Source organism: Embiotoca jacksoni, unplaced genomic scaffold (assembly GCF_022577435.1).
Source record: "Embiotoca jacksoni isolate LCO1_2020_lvr unplaced genomic scaffold, fEmbJac1.0.p SCAF_68, whole genome shotgun sequence".
Lineage (NCBI taxonomy): Eukaryota > Metazoa > Chordata > Actinopteri > Embiotocidae > Embiotoca > Embiotoca jacksoni.
Window position 1 is genome coordinate 898,373 of NW_027185423.1, and position 18,898 is coordinate 917,270.

Sequence of the window (18,898 nt, forward strand, 5' to 3'; positions counted from 1 at the left end):
TGTTATCTGTTAGCTAGCGCTGCGTGTTGTGACGCTGTTGCGACACATTGAAGACGACAAATGATTTATTCTGAGTTTATTTGAACAACTTCAGCAAACTTTTAACAGCGCAACAAAAAAGTTAGCGTTCCGTTTCTCTTTCTTCAGTTGTCAGTCCCTCCCCCTTCATTTAGCCCCGCCCTCCAACCCGTCCTCGGAATGACAACGACCTTATAAGGTAATGGCTGCAAGACCACACCCAGCCGCCCCTGCAGGTTTGGCGGTGGAACCCCGTCTGGCAGCCAGAAGCTCATTCGCTGGAGAAGAGAGGACAGAAGCAGGAAGAGCTCCACCCTGGCCAGCGATTCGCCGACGCAGACGCGAGGCCCCGCCCCGAACGGCAAGAAGCCGGACGGTATGATGCGCTGACCTCGGTCGTCAAGGAAACGATCTGGAAAAGACGAGCAGAGCAGGTGCGTTCAGGTGGTCTGTGATGTTTTTCACAGTTGTGTATTTGTGTGCGTTACCTGGATTGAACAAATCCGGTTTGTCCCAGTTTTTGGGGTCGTGGTGAATCGCCCACATGTTGACCAAAACACGAGTCCCACGACGGACAGCGTGACCGCCAATACTACGAGGAACAAGGTCGAGCATTCAACAGGATGGTTCGCAATTATTTTCAATATTATTATTGTTGATTTATTGGTTAGTTTCTTAGTAAAGTGAGACCTTTAACTATTTTAACTGGTTATCCATTCAACTTGTTTGACTAGTTGACTCTGATCTTTTTGTCTCCATCAGATTTAGTGACCTATTTTTACTAGTTTCCATCCACCATCTCATTAATAAGCTTACAGCTCGTTAGAGATTTACATCGTCAGGTCGCTTTTTAAGGCCAACAGCTCAAAACATGTCTTTGCTTCATATTGAGATCCGAGCGCTGCGGTTCTGTTGGCGGTAGCGGGCCTACCTGCTGTCGGTCACGGCGGTGTGAGGGATCAGCACCGGGCTGACCGGTCGGATCCTCATCCCCTCGTTGATGACGCAGTCCAGGTACGGCAGCCGGCCGCGGTCCGACACGCTCACCGGCCGCTCGCCGCCCACGTGCTCGTCCAGCTCCTTCTGCACGCGCTGCTGCACCTGCAGGTCCACGGTCACGTGTGAGTGCGTTTCTTTGTTGTTGGTGCTGGAAGCTGTTGGGTCGCTCACCTCGGGGTGGTGCAGCAGGTAGGCCAGGATCCACAGCAGCGTGGTGGACGTCGTCTCCACTCCGGCTCCAAAAGCCTCCGCCGCCGTCATCAGGACGTGGTCGTCCGTTATCCCCTCGTCCTCCGAATCGGACGACCTTTGACCCTGCCGGCCCGTCTTGCCCTTCAGCAAGGCATCCAGGAGGTCACGGGGGTCGCCGTCGCTCAGCGAAGCCTGAACACAGATCAGAGAAGTCTGAAGACCAACCTGAATTTATTTTTTTTCATCATTTCTTTGACAGGATAACATTTTTGATGTGTAAATATTTAGTTTGACAAGTTAATAGTTTGTCTTGCATGTTGCAGCCTTGTGTAACGCCGAAGCGTGTAATACACCTGCCAGTCCACTAGAGGACAGCGTGTCAGGAAGGCAGGTCGATGGTGGTTGGATAAATAAATCACTCGACATTTACTCATCCAAAGTTTGAGTCTGCAAGAAAACGACGTAGATTTATTGACAGACATCTTTTCATCAGTAAATATGTTTTGGCGCCTAAACCTCATCACGTGTTTTGTTTTCTTAAACATAATGACATCACAAGCTGCCACACTGATACACTGTCCTCTAGTGGACTGGACGGGGTATTACACACTTTGTGAAGATACCGGGTCTACAATATTTTGTCCGACAAGTTGATTTATTAACATATTAACATTTTGGTTAAAACATAATCTCTTATTTGACATGTTAATCTTCTCCTCGGGATCTCCATAAATTGAAGTCTACAAAAATAAATTCCCATCCATGCCAACAAAGGGCAGACATAAATGTTGTTTTTGGAGTTGGAGGCTCATTTGACAAATCAAATATGACTTAAACACAAGAAACAAAACAAAATATGTCATTAATAATTTAAAATTAGACCCTCTAAAAGCAGAGCTGAAATCCTGATGTTTTTATGTAACTTTTAGATTGTGAGCTGCACTGAACATCACAGCCTGTAGGGGCGCTGCTGCTATCTGCTGGTAGGTCACATGTTTCAGTCAAAGCTGTGTGTGTGTGTGTGTGTGTGTGTGTGTGTGTGTGTGTGTGTGTGTGTGTGTGTGTGTGTGTGTGTTACCTTGTGCTCCTCCAGTTTGCGGGTCAGCAGTCGGTCTCTGACGTCAATACACTCCTTGAGTTTACTGAGAGACTCGTTGGGAAAGACCTGAAGGACGGACGTTCCTGTTAGTGAGTGATCGTCTGTCTTTAAAGGACTAGTTCAACTTTTAGACCTCCAGAGGACAGAGACATTGGGAGGATTTTAGAAAAGTGAAGACATTTTAGAAAAGTGAAGATATTCTAGGAAAGTGAAGATATTCTAGGAAAGGGAGTAGTTGAGTCCTCAGGAGGACTGACCTTCATCCAGGGGAAGATGTCCACCAGTCCTCCGCGGGCGATCGTCTGCACGATGCCGTTGTTGTACTGGATCACCTCCTGCAGCTCGGCGTCGCCGTGACGATAGGTGCCGCTGAACACCAGCGTGCACACGACATTAGTGACAGCTCTGGTCACCGCGGGAGACGGGTCGAAGCCACGCCCCCCGCTGGACATCAGCTCGACGCACAGACTGTCCACCGCAGACAGAACTGGAGAAAATCATAAAGAAAATTATCATAGAAAGAGTAAGATGAAGCCGAGACGTCCACTGAGACGGACGGGTGAAGCGGGGTACCGATGTCCTGCAGCCGGCTCGTTCCCTCTCCGAACAGAGTGAAGGAGTTGTGGACGAGGCGGCGGTGGAGCTTCCAGAGAGGAGAGTAGTCGGAGAAGGCGATGTCTTTCCCTCCTCTGGTCAGCAGGTTGGTGGTGACCTGCGGAGGACAGACAGGATGATTCATCGATTATCAAACTAACAGATCGTCTTCCGTCTGTCAGCGATGTCCCACCATACTCGGCCGTCCGGCGAAGTCCCGCCCTCTCTGCAGCAGCACCTCTCTGGCGTGTCGGTGGCTGTTCACCACCACCGTGTAATGAGGGCCGAGGTGGAGCGCGAACAGACAGCCGTACCTGAAACACAGAGCCGAGGTCCGGTCCATCAAACGGGTTCATCAGAACCAACACCACCAAGATCGCTTCAGACAGGACGTTACCTACTAGTTCCACACATCAACTAGTCCTTCTAACCTTAACTAGTCCTTACACACATCAACTCGTCCTTCTAACATTAACTAGTCCTTACACACATCAACTAGTCCTTCTAACCTTAACTAGTCCTTACACACATCAACTAGTCCTTCTAACATTTAACTAGTCCTTTTACATGTAAACTAGTCCGTCTAAACATTAACTAGTCCTTTTACACATCAACTAGTATTTACACACATCAACTAGTATTTACACACATCAGCTAGTCCTTCTACACATCAGCTAGTATTTACACACATCAACTAGTCCTTCTACACATTAACTAGTATTTACACACAACTAGTATTTACACACATCAACTAGTCCTTCTACACATTAACTAGTATTTACACACATTAACTAGTATTTACACACATCAACTAGTCCTTCTACACATTAACTAGTATTTACACACATCAACTAGTATTTACACACATCAGCTAGTCCTTCTACACATCAACTAGTATTTACACACATCAACTAGTCCTTCTACACATTAACTAGTATTTACACACATCAACTAGTATTTACACACATCAACTAGTCCTTCTACACATTAACTAGTCATTTTACACATTAACTAGTCTGTCTAAACATGAACTAGTCCTTCTACACATTATCTAGTCCTTCCACACATCAACCAGTCCTTACACACATCAACTAGTCCTTCTAACCTTAACTAGTCCTTACACACATCAACTAGTCCTTCTAACATTTAACTAGTCCTTTTACATGTAAACTAGTCCGTCTAAACATTAACTAGTCCTTCTACACATTGACTAGTATTTACACACATTAACTAGTATTTACACACATCAACTAGTCCTTCTACACATTAACTAGTATTTACACACATCAACTAGTATTTACACACATCAACTAGTCCTTCTACACATTAACTAGTATTTACACATCAACTAGTATTTACACACATCAACTAGTCCTTCCACACATTAACTAGTACTTACACACATTAACTAGTATTTACACACATCAACTAGTCCTTTTACACATGAATTAGTCCTTACACACATTAACTAGTCTGCCCCACCCCCACCCCTCTCTCACCTGTGGGACAGCTGGGTGAAGAGGAGGTGGGGGGGGAGGCGTCCTCCCAGCCAGGGGAGACTACCCAGGATGGGCAGCCGCGGCAGGCAGGAGATGGAGCCTGGAGGAGGAGGAGGAGGACCAGACGGAGGTTTGGTGTCATGAAGGAGCCGGCGTGAGGCGAGGAAGAAGACCACCACCACCACGACGGGGAGGAAGAGGAGGAGGGATGAAGAGCAGGAGGAAAGGAGGAAGGAGAGGAGGCCGCTGATCATGTCTGCGATGAAGGAGGAGTAAAATGAAGAGAGGAGGAGGAGGAGTCCCGCCTTAAATCTCCTCTGGCATGGAGAGACCTTGGAGGGGTCAAAGGTGTGTGTGTGTGTGTGTGTGTGTGTGTGTGTGTGTGTGTGTGTGTGTGTGTGTGTGTGTGTGTGTGTGTGTTGTTGTTGTTACTGATGTGTGACCATGAACATTGTGTGTTTGTTGGTGTGTTTATCTTGGTCAAACAACCTTCATGCTATCAGGCTGCGTGTCACCGGTTGCTATGGCGACCTTAAAGGAGAAAGTGCTGACGTCAGCCCGTCTTGTCCTCATCAGTCTTTCACCAAAACATAAATAACTTAATTAATCTTCGATAAACAACAAACGAACACTGAAAAGCAGTTCACGTCCCTTTGATGTCGTTACCAGAGGTGATGAGGACGTTTACGTTTTCATTTTGTTCAGTTTGTGTCTGAAGTCTCTGATGACGACAGTTTTAGATGCTACAGATGTTTAACTGGACCCCGATTATTCTTCATTATCTGTTTATACATCTGGACCTTTTGGGGGCTGGTTTTGTCCTGGTTTTGGAGTTTGTTTTGGACTCTAATCTTGAGATCAGGGCTCTGTGGGTTCAGACCATCTGCAGCAGGACTGCTTGACCCCCCCAATGGTCAAAGGTGGTTCTTTAAGGTTCTGTCCGGATGTTGGTTTTTTTAAGGTTGTGTTGGTTCTTTAAGGTTCTGGCTGGATGTTGGTTATTTAAGGTTCTGTTGGTTCTTTAAGGTTCTGGCCGCATGTTGGTTCTTTAAAGTTCTGTTGGTTCTTTAAGGTTCTGGCTGGATGTTGGTTCTTTAAGGTTCTGTTGGTTCTTTAAGGTTCTGGCTGGATGTTGGTTCTTTAAGTTTCTGTTCTTTCTTTAAGGTTCTGGCCGCATGTTGGTTCTTTAAGGTTCTGGCTGGATGTTGGTTCTTTAAGGTTCTGGCTGGATGTTGGTTCTTTAAAGTTCTGGCTGGATGTTGGTTCTTTAAGGTTCTGGCTGGATGTTGGTTCTTTAAGGTTCTGGCTGAATGTTGGTTCTTTAAAGTTCTGGCTGGATGTTGGTTCTTTAAGGTTCTGGCTGGATGTTGGTTCTTTAAAGTTCTGGCTGGATGTTGGTTCTTTAAAGTTCTGGCTAGATGTTGGTTCTTTAAGTTTCTGTTCTTTCTTTAAGGTTCTGGCCGCATGTTGGTTCTTTAAGGTTCTGGCTGGATGTTGGTTCTTTAAGGTTCTGGCTGGATGTTGGTTCTTTAAAGTTCTGGCTGGATGTTGGTTCTTTAAGTTTCTGTTCTTTCTTTAAGGTTCTGGCCGCATGTTGGTTCTTTAAGGTTCTGGCTGGATGTTGGTTCTTTAAGGTTCTGGCTGGATGTTGGTTCTTTAAAGTTCTGGCTGGATGTTGGTTCTTTAAGGTTCTGGCTGGATGTTCTGACCCGTTGGTGAATCGGTGACGATCAGGCGGCTCCTGAGAATCTGAACATGTAGAACTGTTCCAGTATGAAATGTGAGTTCGGACCTGCAGCTGTCAGAACCGGCGGTTAGAGATCCTCTGGTGCTCTGAGCCTGTAAATGTCTGTCCATGTGTTTTGTGTAACAGGTGGAGGGACAGGAGGTGGCACGGCGCCATGGCAACAGGCTCTCTCGCTTCGCCCCCACACACAAACTTTCCTCATCGTTTTTCTTCACAGCATCTCTGGACTCGTTCGCGTGGGCGAACTTTCTGCGTCCTCTGCGTCGTCAGCTGACGGTTCGGAGCCTCGGCGCCTGATTGGTCGCGTGCTGCCGTTGTTTTGATGTTATTTTCGTCGAAGCAGCGGCTGAACCTGCGACCTGAACCAGGACTGCAGTGTGACCCGGTTCAGTCCTGAAGCACAAACATTCAGTACCTCAAACATTCATACACAGCTTGAACCTGCAGTTTCTCTCTTGACCACTAGATGCTGCTCAAGAAAACATCATGTATGGAAGTGAAGGAGAAGACTTGTGTAGATTTAAAGACATCTTTGTGCGGACAGCTTCAGTTTAATTTTATGATTTCATTGACTTGAACAAACAGAGAAATGTGGACCTGTTGGATGGAGTACTGAAATATGTTGCACATGTTCATGTTCTCCAGAGGATGAATTATAATCCTTGTTGGTTATCCTCTGTTTCCTTCCAGCGCCACCATCAGGTGAAAGTTTTAATGGGTCCAATACTCTGGTTTGTCAGACACCTGCAGAACCAACAGCACGGCTGGACTTTGTGATTAATGCTGATTAACTGGTGTTAGCATGCTAACATGCTAAGCTAAGCTTAACATCAGCATGTACATACACTGACATTAGCATCATGCTAATGGTGCTTATTTTTGGACTGGTTTTGGACCTGGTTGTAGACTGGTTTTGGACCTGGTTATAGACTGGTTTTGGACCCGGTTGAAGACTGGTTTTGGACCTGGTTGCAGACTGGTTTTGGACCTGGTTGTAGACTGGTTTTGGACCCGGTTGAAGACTGGTTTTGGACCCGGTTGTGGACTGGTTTTGGACCTAGTTATGGACTGGTTTTGGACCTGGTTGCGGACTGGTTTTGGAACTGGTTGAAGACTGGTTTTGGACCCGGTTGCGGACTGGTTTTGGACCTGGTTGTGGACTGGTTTTGGACCTAGTTATGGACTGGTTTTGGACCTGGTTGCGGACTGGTTTTGGACCTGGTTGTGGACTGGTTTTGGACCTAGTTATGGACTGGTTTTGGATCTGGTTGCAGACTGGTTTTGGACCCAGTTGCGGACTGGTTTTGGACCTGGTTGTGGACTGGTTTTGGATCTGGTTGCAGACTGGTTTTGGACCCGGTTGCGGACTGGTTTTGGACCTGGTTGTGGACTGGTTTTGGACCTGGTTGCGGACTGGTTTTGGACCTGGTTGTGGACTGGTTTTGGACCTAGTTATGGACTGGTTTTGGATCTGGTTGCAGACTGGTTTTGGACCCGGTTGACGAATGGTTTTGGACCCGGTTGACGACTGGTTTTGGACCCGGTTGACGACTGGTTTGGGACCTGGTTGTAGACTTATTTTGGATCTGGTTGAAGACTGGTTTTGGACCTGGTTGAAGACTTATTTTGGATCTGGTTGAAGACTTATTTTGGATCTGGTTGAAGACTTATTTTGGACCTGGTTGTAGACTTATTTTGGATCTGGTTGAAGACTGGTTTTGGAGCTGATTATGGACTGGTATTAGACTTTGTTTCAGACTGGTTTATACCATCTCTCTGAATGTGCTTTACATAACGCCTGTCCTGAATCTCCTCCCGTTTCCATGGCGACAACATCACAGCAGCTGATGGTTGCTGTGCAGGAATGTCACATGTGGGCCAGTAATATGTAACAATCTCTGTTTTCTCTCGTGTCTCTCGATCCCTCTGCAGCACCACAGAACTGTCCCTGGTGCTGAAACCAGAACTCTCCCTGGTGCTGAAACCAGAACTGTCTTTGGTGCTGAAACCAGAACTCTCCCTGGTGCTGAAACCAGAACTGTCCTTGGTGCTGAAACCAGAACTGTCCCTGGTGCTGAAACCAGAACTGTCCTTGGTGCTGAAACCAGAACTGTCCCTGGTGCTGAAACCAGACCAGTTCTGGTGCTGAAACCAGAACTCTCCCTGGTGCTGAAACCAGAACTGTCTTTGGTGCTGAAACTAGAACTCTCCCTGGTGCTGAAACCAGAACTGTCCTTGGTGCTGAAACCAGAACTGTCCCTGGTGCTGAAACCAGACCAGTTCTGGTGCTGAAACCAGAACTGTCCCTGGTGCTGAAACCAGAACTGTCCTTGGTGCTTAAGTCTGTGACGCAGGGAGAAAAGGTCTGTAAAAACTCTGGTTGTGGTTATAAATAACGTGTCTGCCGATCGCCTCCTGTAATAATGGTGTTTATTTATGATTTTTGTGACGTTCACGGTTCGTCTGAGACATTTTCTTCCCCAAAATGTCACCAACATGTTTATTCATCGTCTGCTGGTGAATAATTCTGTCATTTCATGTTGGAGTCTTCAGCCTTCAGCTAACAGAACCACAACTAATAATAAACTTTCAACTCGTGATCTGATGTTGAAATGAGATTGGAGGTCTCCAACAGGCTCGACTCGGCAAATCGATCCCACGTTACAGATGTTTCCCTTCAAATGCGTCAAAAACAACATCTGCACGGACTCTTGGTCTGTCCCCATCGTCCTCCATCTTTGCAGCCTCCCTCCCTGCTTGTGTAACCCCGCTCTGCCTCTCTGTGCCGCAGTGAAGGAAACCCCTCTCTCTCTCTCCTCGCGCGGAGACGTCGCTCTCCCGCCTGTCCTTTTAAGGCATGGGGGATACCCGCCGTCACTGCCGGATGCTGCCCATGTTTGGGCAGCTACGAAGCGCGCGGCGGGGGGAATCCCTCGCGCCGGTGTCGACCAATAAGGCCGGGACGGGAGTTACCTAGGAGACGGATAGTATAAAAGCGGCAGCGAGCGGAGGGAGCTCAGCATCTTCAGCTTCACCGAGCAGGACTAACGGGACACACCGACAGCTCCTACCGGATTATTAACGGGATATCTTTTTGGGGGGATTCCCGGACACCGACCGAGCGTCTTTAATCAGTTTCACACGATAATCACAGCAGCTCAGTCATGCTTCTGGAGCGCGATGACAGCTTCATGTCGGAGTTTGAGGACGCGTGCAGCGCCTGGGTGGACAGTGTGGGCTCGAGCCCCAGCGACGGAGCGGACTCTGACGTGGGCTCACCTCTCTGCCAAGGTGAGTGCTGCATGTTGCAGGTGTGACGGAGCCGCAGCGAGGCTGCAGGTGGAGCTCCACATCATGTTGATCAGCTCTGTGTGGGCTGATGAGCTGCCCACCGAGCACATTATGCAATGACAATAACACCCCCTCCTCTCCTCCTCCTCCTCCTCCTCTCCTCCTCCTCCTCTCTCTCCTCAGTGTTCTCTCCGGGAACTGACGCCTCCGACTCAGATTTCTTCTCCGACTTCAGCGACTGCTCCTCGGACACGCTCTCGCCCTCCCTCGGCTACACCGGCACCTTCTTCACCGAACCGGAGCCGGTTCCGGCGGCAGCGGGGCTGAGCAGCACCGCAGACGCAATCCTCAACATGATCACGGAGATCGTCGGGATCTGCACCGAGATGGAGCAGCAGCAAGGCGGCGAGGCCACCCCCTCCTCCGCAGCGCCCTCCCCGGCCGCAGCCTCCTCCTCGCCTCCGCTTTTCGCTGCGGCTCCGTGTGTGGCTCCCGGCTCTGACATCAGCATCACCCCGCTGGCTGCAGCCCAGCAGCTGCCTGCCGCCTCCGCCTCCCTCCCTGTGGTGGTTAAGAGTGAGTTTGTGACCTCCAGCTGCAGCAGCGGGTGTGCACAGTCTTCCACGCCCGGGCATGACGCACTCTACCCGGCCGGCGCTGACTCTCTGCTCCCGCTGGCGGCTCTGGAGCAACAGGTGGATGTGGCTGACTTCATCGAATCTTTGCTGAGCTCCGAGGCCGGCCAGGGCGAGCTGAAGCCCGGCTGTGAGGTGAAGCAGGAGCCGCTGGGGCTGGAGGACTGGCTGAGAAGTTTAGCTGCAGCTCCGGTTACCGGGGGAGATTCCAGCAGCTACGTCATCAGCAGACCGGTAATCAAGACGGAGCTCGTGCAGGGCGGGAGCGACCTCCACTGCTCCCCCTCCTCCCTCCCCTCCACCCTGGACGCTCACCTGCTCTCCTCCCTCCTGCAGGGCGCGTTCCCGATCGTTAACATCAGCAGTGTGCACGCGGCCGCAGCCCCCAAACAGTCACGTGGGGGCAGGAGGGCTCCCGCCAAAAGCGGGCTGAAAGTGAAGCCGTTCCCGTGCTCCGTGCAGGGCTGCGAGCGCCGCTTCTCGCGCTCAGACGAGCTCAACAGGCACGTGCGCATCCACACGGGACAGAAGCCCTTCCAGTGCACCATCTGCGCACGCAGCTTCAGCCGCAGCGACCACCTGACCACGCACACGCGCACGCACACTGGGGAAAAGCCCTTTTCCTGCGATGTGTGCGGCAAAAGGTTCGCGCGCAGCGACGAGAGGAAGAGGCACGGGCGCGTGCACGTCAAGCAGCAGCTGCGTGCACAGATGATGGCCGCCTACTCCCTGGCCCTGAACGCGCCTGGCGTGTGAGCAGCGGCGCGAGCTCCCGTTCGTTTGGCCGGTGAGGCTACGGTGAAGAGTTTCAAGCTTCAGGATTTGAACCGTCAACCGGAAAGCGTCTGAGACACGTTTCCATGTGACGTCACACTGAAGGCGATTTTAGCTGGAGCGGGAAAGAGGACGTGGTAGGTGTTTCCAGGTGTTTCCAGGTGTTCGGGGCTGCTCTCAGGGCGCATGCGTGACGGCGGCCCCTGGAGGAGGAGCCTCAGAGGAGGCGGGTTTACAGACTTCCGGTCTGGTCCCGGACCAGCTGCCGGTTTACCTCCATGGTCCTGGTGCTCTGCCCGTTTCACGGCTGTGAGGACTGTAAAGGAGCAGCCGTCCACCTGAAGGACGTCCACCTGAAGGACCTCCACCTGAAGGACGTCCACCTGAAGGACCTCCACCTGAAGGACCTCCACCTGTAAAATATTTCTGCATGAGGACTCAGAATGTGCTGCTGGTATTTTTCTGCTTCATGTTTGTACGAAGTCTTTATTTTTCTAGACTCTACCTCTGTCTGTCAATCACTGTTTGACCTGTGATGTCACTTTATAGAAACCAGAAGAACTCAGGTGCAGGGGCCAGCTGCACTGGTGCATTGTGGGATGTGTAGTGTGAACAGCTGAGTCACTGTGCAGGTTTCCTGTTCCCTCGTTCTGCATGGAGGCTGCTGTCAATAAACAAACAAACAAACAAACAAACAAACAAACAGCAAGTGTCAGACTGTTTATTCTTTATCACCACCCTCATCTTCATCACTGTCACCATCAACATCATGACAGTCACCATCATCATCATCAAGTGTCTTCATCCTCACCGTCATCATCATCATCATGATGGTCATCATCATCATCATCAAGTGTCTTCATCTTCATCCTCACCGTCATCATCTTCATCATAACAGTCACCATCATCATCGAGTATCCTCATCTTCATCATGAGACTGATCTTCCTCATCACTATTCTATCTCTAATCAGTATCTTCATCTTCATCGCCTCAGATCTTTCTGTGCTCCCCCGTCCATCAACAGGCTGCTGTTGCCAGGCAACCGACGGTCTGATCAGTGTCACTCCAGAACAGTTTGGCTCTGTGAACTGTGAAGGTTGCGTTGCCGTGGCAACAGAAGTTTTCCAACACTTTCCCGCGTTCCCTCAGCTGAAGAGAGGCGGGTTACAATCTCGCTCTGACCTCTGACCTCTGACCTCTGACACTGGTGGATCAGCTGTCCGGTGTGCTGGCGCCCTCCAGCGGCCGCCGGTCAGCACTGCGAGCAGCTGAACTTTCACTGTAGTGAAGCTGATGATGATTTCTAGTAAATAATTCACTCAAAACTCCACAAATTACATCACTTTATTTTATTTGTTTTGAAAAGCCACAAAATATGTTTGATGCAGAAAGTCCCAAGAAACCTCTGAAATCAAGGAGGGGCTTATTTCATAAATCATGACACGAGCTCCCCTCCTCATTATTATCATGAATTCATGGCAGTTGATGTTCCATCATGTGATTGATGATAGTGGCAGATCAACAGGAAGTACACATCACTTTCACAATAAAAGCCACACGTGAGGCTGTTTTCCTGCAATGACGTCAGCTGACTGCAGGTTGTTGTTTTTCTGTTTTAAACGAGCAGGTGAATGTTCACCTGAAGTCCAGAGGGCGTGAAACCGGAAGCTGACTGGGGTCAGAGGGAGGGAGGCCACGCCCCTGACGGTTCTTTCTTCCTGCTCATCCATCCGTAATTTAAATTCCTCTGCACGCGGGCAGAGCAGCGGCGTGGAAAGATGACGCGTGCACAGACACACACGCGCGCACACGCGCGCGTAACGTCAGCTCGCTGCGTGACTCGGACACGTGTGAGACACGCGAATATGGATCAACACGCGCGGCTTCACGGTGAAGTGTGACGACGAGTCAAACACGTTTCTGCTTTTATTGGCGCGTCGGAACATCTTCATCTTCATCTTCATCTGCACGTCATCAATAATGCAGAGCTCTCGCGCACTCTGACCTAGTTTTCACCCCGGCGTCTCCAGGTCCGCGTGCTCCTCTTCTCCATCTCCGTCTTCAGCATCTCTTCTTCTCTGATGTGTTTGTCTCTTCCAGGTCTGCTGCTCGCCGCTGAATCATGTCCTCCTCCTCTTCCTCCTCCTCCTCCTCCTCCTCCTCGGAGCTGCCCTACTTCTGTCCCCGCTGTGGCGACGACTTTCGGTTCCCGTCTGTACCTGAGCTCCGCGCTCACCTGGTCAGCCGACACACCTACGACACCCTGCTGGTGCTGTCACAGGTAACCACGGCTCGGTCCCCCGGTGAATCGGTCCTCCGGTGAATCGGTCCTCCGGTCCCCCGGTGAATCGGTCCTCCGGTCCCCCGGTGAATCGGTCCCCCGGTGAATCGGTCCTCCGGTCCCCCGGTGAATCGGTTTGGGTCGTTTGATCGGTACAATAATTATGTAAACGTCTCAGTTTTAAAACGCAAATGTTCAGGTCACGTGACAAAGGAAGCCTCACATCCTCTGAGTAGAAACATGATGAGAATTATTGCTGAATCGTCATCGTGGTTTTATAGATATATTTTGTCTTTATATTTCATCCAACAGGGCCGAACGATGTTTTCAGCTCTAAACGTCTGAATGTTCTTTTCTCTGTTTATATCTTTGGAAGAGTTTTTGCTTTTTGACATTTAAAAAAAAGAATATATATTTCCAGCTGACCTTTGACCTGCCGTTCGTGCTCAACAACAAAATGAGGAGTAAACGTGTCTACATATATTTTAGTGACGTCCTCCTCTGATTCACTGATTGGTGTTCGTACCTTCATCTCAGGTTTTGCGTAAAGTTTCCCGGCGAGTCACTAAACTGTGTTGAAGCGTTGTGAACGTGGAAATCGAACGTCTGCGTTCACAACGTAAACAAGGACGTCAACGGCTGCAAGCTCACGTCACAATGTTCAATGAAAAGGTCCAGTCAGCATTTAAATGCTGCCGTTTCATTTCAGACTCGGGTTCGGAGCTCCGGACCCGGTGCTCTCCTCCCGCTGCCCGGCCCGGCCGCGTCCCAGAGTCGGCGCTCCTCTCTGGGCGTCGCCCCGCCGCCGGCCCGCCTGGACCTCGCCTCGTCGGCCGCGTCCGTCCAGCTGCTCGGGGAAATGTTCGGCTCTTCAGGGCGTCCAGACCAACCCTCCACCGCTCTGGTCCCGGCCCGGTCCCTGGTCCCGGCCCGGTCTCTGGTCCCGGCCCGGTCTCCTGGGAGGAACCTGAGCGAGGTCACGGTCCGGCTGGGCCTCGACTTCGGGCTGTCGGTGGGCGTCGGGCTGGAGGAGGGGCTCGGGCTGGACCGCAAGATCGCCCGGACGTTCGCCGAGGTCGAGGAGAGGGTGAGTCGCCGCGTGGGTCGACTGAAGGCGGAGCTCCAGAGGAGGGAGGCGGAGCTAACGCGGGAGAGGCGGGATGGGGAACGACTGAAGAGTGAGAAACAGGAAGTGGAGGAGAGGGCGACGTACCTGTCCAGACAGGTGGGTGGAAACCTGCTCCGGACTTCAACCTGACGTTGAAGACGTCGTAGACGGTCGGACGAGGGTTTTAAGATTTATTTATTTCCGCCAGGTCGCTGCTTCTCTGGAGATGTTGCAGCGCTTAAAGAAAGATCTGGATGGAAAAGACAAAGAGCTGAGTGAGCGACAACAGTCAGTATCTGGAGCTTGGATATTTCTCAAAACAGAAATATAACTCATGTCAGACATCTAAGTTTGTTTTCATTACATGATGCATAATTGTGTGAATTTAGTCGGCGCCATCGTCGCGCTGCTTTATTGCTTAAAAAGAAATTCGTTTTTTTTCTTTGAATTTTTTGTAATTTCTGCAAAAATACTCAAAAAGTTCCATCAAAACTTTTGATAAAATACAAATAATTTTAAGACGCGTCAGTTTCATGTGAACCGTGGAAGGTCGCTGTGTTTTATTTTCTCTGCTGACTCGTCACGTGTTGTGAAACGTGTTTTCAGGGAGATGCTGGACGTCGAGTGTTTTCTGAGGGAGACGGCGGAGAAGGAGGCCGAAGCCAAATCCAGACTTCAGGTGATGTTTCCTCAGTTTAACGGACAGTTTGGTCGAAATGCTGTTTTAAGTTTTACTGAAATGACATCTTGAAGTTGTAACTGTGGAATGTTGCGTGAACGGCGCCCTCTGGTGGTAATCACCAGCTCAGTCCGGGAAAAGAGTTTCACCATTAGTTTAGCTGAAAGAAGCAACAGTTCGTCTTCAGTTCATTCGTTTAAGGTTCAACTGAACTTCAGCTGTCGAGAGCTTTTCAGGTCATCTGGTGGTTTTGGTTCCTAAAACAGCTTCGCTGCAGATTTTTTATTTATTTTTTATTTTTTTATTTTATTTATTTATTATTATTATTATATTGTTATTATTTTTATTATTATTATTTTTTAAATTATTATTATTTTTTAAATTATTATTTTATTATTATTATTATTTTATTATTATTTGTATTATTTTTTGTATGATTATTTTTGTTATTATTTGTATTATTATTTTATTATTATTATTTGTATTATTATTATTTTATTATTATTATTATTTGTATTATAAATTTTATTATTATTATTTGTATATTATTATTATTTGTATTATTATTTTATTATTATTATTTGTATTATTATTTTATTATTATTACTTGTATTATTATTATTATTATTATTATTTGTATTATTATTATTTGTATTATTATTATTTGTATTATTATTTGTATTTTTTTTATTATTATTATTATTTGTTTTATTATTATTTGTATTATTATTTATTATTATTTTTATTATTATTTATTATTATTATTATTATTATTATTTGTATTATTATTATTATTATTATTTGTATTATTATTTTTTATTATTATTATTTGTATTATTATTGTATTATTATTATTTGTATTATTATTTTATTATTATTACTTGTATTATTATTATTATTATTTGTATTATTTGTATTATTATTATTTGTATTATTATTATTTGTATTATTATTTTTATTATTTTTTTATTATTATTATTATTTGTTTTATTATTATTTGTATTATTATTTATTATTATTTTTATTATTATTTATTATTATTATTATTATTTGTATTATTATTATTATTTGTATTATTATTTTTTATTATTATTATTTGTATTATTATTTCAGTAAAACCTTCTGCAGCTGTTTGTGTTGAACGTTCTTGTTTCTCTGCAGGTTTTCATGGAGACGCTGTTGGACCGAGCCGACCGAGCGGAGCGACAGCTGCTGCTGCTCGGACCGCCGGCGCACGCCGACCCGTTCACGCACGCCGACCCGTTCACGTACGCCGACCCGTTCACGCGGGGAGGACGCAGTCTGGACGGCAGCGCGGACGACATCATCGCGAACAAGATGCAGGAAACCGTCGGCAACAGGGTGGGAAACCAAAACATGTGGAGTCAACCTCCAGTTCCTGTTGTTTAAAGGAGACGTCGGTCGTCATGGAGACAAAGCGGTGCCGATAGTATTCACAGGTTACATGAAAGACACGAGAGATGTCCATGTTTGGTTTCACATGATGTCCAACATTATACGATCTCTTAAACACTAAATCATATATTCAACATTATTCTGCAAGAAAATAGAAAGTCAGAGTTTTTAAAGACGGTTGGAGTGAATGAGGTGGTGCTCACTCCATGTCTTCCTGTCTCCTCCTCCTCCTGTCTCCTTCTCTTCCTGTCTCCTCCTCCTCCTCCTCCTGTCTCCTCCTCCTCCTCCTGTCTCCTTCTCTTCCTGTCTCCTCCTCCTCCTCCTGTCTCCTCCTCCTTCTGTCTCCTCCTCCTCCTCCTCTTCCTGTGTCCTCCTCTTCCTGTCTCCTCCTCCTCCGTCCTCCTCCTCCTCTTCCTGTCTCCTCCTCCTCCTCCTCTTCCTGTCTCCTCTTCTTCCTGTGTCCTCCTCCTCCTGTCTCCTCCTCCTTCTCCTCCTCTTCCTGTATCCTCCTCCTGTGTCCTCCTCCTCCTGTCTCCTCCTCCTCCATCCTCCTCTTCCTGTCTCCTCCTCTTCCTGTGTCTTCCTCCTCCTGTCTCTTCCTCCTCCTCTTCCTGTCTCCTCCTCCTCCTCCGTCCTCCTCCTCCTCTTCCTGTCTCCTCCTCCTCCGTCCTCCTCTTCCTGTCTCCTCCTCTTCCTGTGTCTTCCTCCTCCTGTCTCTTCCTCCTCCTCTTCCTGTCTCCTCCTCCTCCTCCGTCCTCCTCCTCCTCTTCCTGTCTCCTCCTCCTCCTCTTCCTGTGTCCTCCTCTTCCTGTCTCCTCCTCCTCCGTCCTCCTCCTCTTCCTGTCTCCTCCTCCTCCTCTTCCTGTCTCCTCTTCTTCCTGTGTCCTCCTCCGCCTGTCTCCTCCTCCTTCTCCTCCTCCGCCTGTCTCCTCCTCCTTCTCTTCCTCTTCCTGTCTCCTCCTCCTCTTCCTGTCTCCTCCTCCTCCTGTCTCCTCCTCCTCCTCTTCCTGTCTCCTCCTCTTCCTGTCTCCTCCTCCTCCTGTCTCCTCCTCTTCCTGTGTCCTCCTCCTCCTGTCTCCTCCTCCTTCTCCTCCTCCTCATCCAGAGGAGTTACAGTGTTTCGGGCTCCTACAGACTGGAGGAGCAGCTGTTCAGTCGCCATGACGACAGGTGACCATGTCCAACACTTCAGGAAGCCGTCCTAACGTTGCTTGAACCTTCCTGACGTCTCCTTTGTTTGTCTCAGCGGTCCGACCGCTCGCATGCGGACCTCCTCTCTGGGTTCGGGGGGGGAGGAGCGGGAGGGGGCGTCGGCCCACCTCCACCCGCCGCTCTACGCTCCGCCCTGGACGAGACCGGGAGGAGGAGGAGGAGGAGGAGGAGGAGACCGGAGGAGGGACAGGTTCTGGTATGTGGAGGAAATCAAAATCTGGTGCCTACGTTACCCATGATGCACCTGCACCACTCTGGTAGCTTCAGTGGTGCGTTTGAGGTCAAAAACATTTGTTGTGAATTAAAATGTTTTTTTATGTTTATCTTTCTTTTCTGGTTTGTTGTTCATTTTGATGCTTTTAATGTGAAACAGTAAGTTTTGTTTTGAAAGGGCAGCGATCTTTACTTCCTGACAGTTTTAAAGGGAAAGATCAGGAATGACTTTTCTGACTCCTCCCTCCTCCCTCTTCCCTCCTACTCCTCTCTCCTCCTCCTATTTCTCCCTCCTCCTCATACTCCTCCCTCCTACTCCTCGCTCCTCCCTCCTCCTCCTACTCCTCCCTCCTCCCTCCTCCTGTTTTCAGGGCTGGGGAAGGAGGATGGGGGAACACGTGGAACATGTGGAGCAAAAGAAACCTTTGTCACCACAGCACCGAGGAAGATGAAGAGGAGGAGGAGGAGGAGGAGGAGGGATTGTGGAGCAGGGCTGAGATGAGGAGGCTCATCGTTTCCAGGACACACACACCTGGATCAGGTAAAACGAGTGTTCCTTCCCACTTCCTGTGTCTGCTTCACAATAAAAGCTCCACTTCTCTTCTCCTATTTCCCCTTTCCCTGGCCAGACGCCGCCTCCTCCCTCCGCTCCACCCCCTCCCGTCGTCATGGCGACAGGACGCTGGGGGCGGGCACTCTGAAGCTGAGGGCGGGGCTTTTCTGCTTTTTCCCGTATTTGGACACGCGCTCCCTTCTGCTGGCGGCCGAGGTTTGCTCTGATTGGCGGTTCGTCGCCAGGCACCCGGCGGTCTGGACACGCCTCCGTCTGGAGGACGCCAGAGTGTCGCCCGAGGTAGAGGAGCCTTCTCACTGTTGACCTCCTCCTTATAAAACCCGTGTTTGACCTCCTCCTTATAAAACCGTGTTTGACCTCCTCCTTATAAAACCGTGTTTGACCTCCTCCTTATAAAACCGTGTTTGACCACCTCCTCCTTATAAAACCGTGTTTGACCTCCTCCTTATAAAACCCGTGTTTGACCTCCTCCTTATAAAACCCGTGTTTGACCTCCTCCTTATAAAACCCGTGTTTGACCTCCTCCTTATAAAACCCGTGTTTGACCTCCTCCTTATAAAACCCGT

The 18,898-nt window shown here is 48.8% G+C and overlaps 3 protein-coding genes across 5 annotated transcripts in view; 2 read left to right on the forward strand and 1 right to left on the reverse strand.

Annotated features, from left to right (window-relative positions):
* Positions 1-61: 61 nt before the first annotated feature.
* cyp17a2 (cytochrome P450, family 17, subfamily A, polypeptide 2) lies at positions 62-9,566 on the reverse strand. 2 transcript variants are annotated; one of them, XM_069175545.1, is made up of 10 exons: positions 9,428-9,566; positions 4,402-4,657; positions 3,096-3,216; positions 2,882-3,020; positions 2,566-2,795; positions 2,288-2,374; positions 1,189-1,401; positions 950-1,119; positions 507-610; positions 62-430 (listed from the first exon to the last, which is right to left on the reverse strand). In XM_069175545.1, exons 1-10 carry the CDS (start codon positions 9,450-9,452, stop codon positions 144-146), a joined length of 1,632 nt encoding a protein of 543 aa, XP_069031646.1. In that variant the 5' UTR covers positions 9,453-9,566; the 3' UTR covers positions 62-143. The 2 variants fall into 2 exon arrangements, with proteins under 2 accessions (XP_069031646.1, XP_069031645.1); XM_069175544.1 differs by having other exon boundaries at positions 950-1,401.
* LOC138214168 (early growth response protein 1-like) lies at positions 8,748-11,553 on the forward strand. Its single transcript, XM_069175550.1, has 2 exons — positions 8,748-9,439; positions 9,623-11,553. Exons 1-2 carry the CDS (start codon positions 9,313-9,315, stop codon positions 10,828-10,830), a joined length of 1,335 nt encoding a protein of 444 aa, XP_069031651.1. The 5' UTR covers positions 8,748-9,312; the 3' UTR covers positions 10,831-11,553.
* A 1,062-nt stretch (positions 11,554-12,615) lies between these two features.
* The window catches only part of LOC138214151 (F-box only protein 41-like), a 14,867-nt gene continuing 8,584 nt past the window's right edge, over positions 12,616-18,898 (forward strand). For both annotated transcript variants that reach the window (XM_069175524.1, XM_069175525.1), the window contains exons 1-10: positions 12,616-12,879; positions 12,950-13,130; positions 13,840-14,355; positions 14,447-14,526; positions 14,845-14,917; positions 16,079-16,279; positions 17,439-17,503; positions 17,580-17,741; positions 18,130-18,299; positions 18,388-18,611. In XM_069175524.1, the coding sequence (XP_069031625.1) occupies positions 12,972-13,130; positions 13,840-14,355; positions 14,447-14,526; positions 14,845-14,917; positions 16,079-16,279; positions 17,439-17,503; positions 17,580-17,741; positions 18,130-18,299; positions 18,388-18,611 (1,650 nt within the window). In that variant the 5' untranslated portion in view covers positions 12,616-12,879; positions 12,950-12,971. The remainder of the gene's footprint in view (positions 12,880-12,949; positions 13,131-13,839; positions 14,356-14,446; positions 14,527-14,844; positions 14,918-16,078; positions 16,280-17,438; positions 17,504-17,579; positions 17,742-18,129; positions 18,300-18,387; positions 18,612-18,898) is intronic.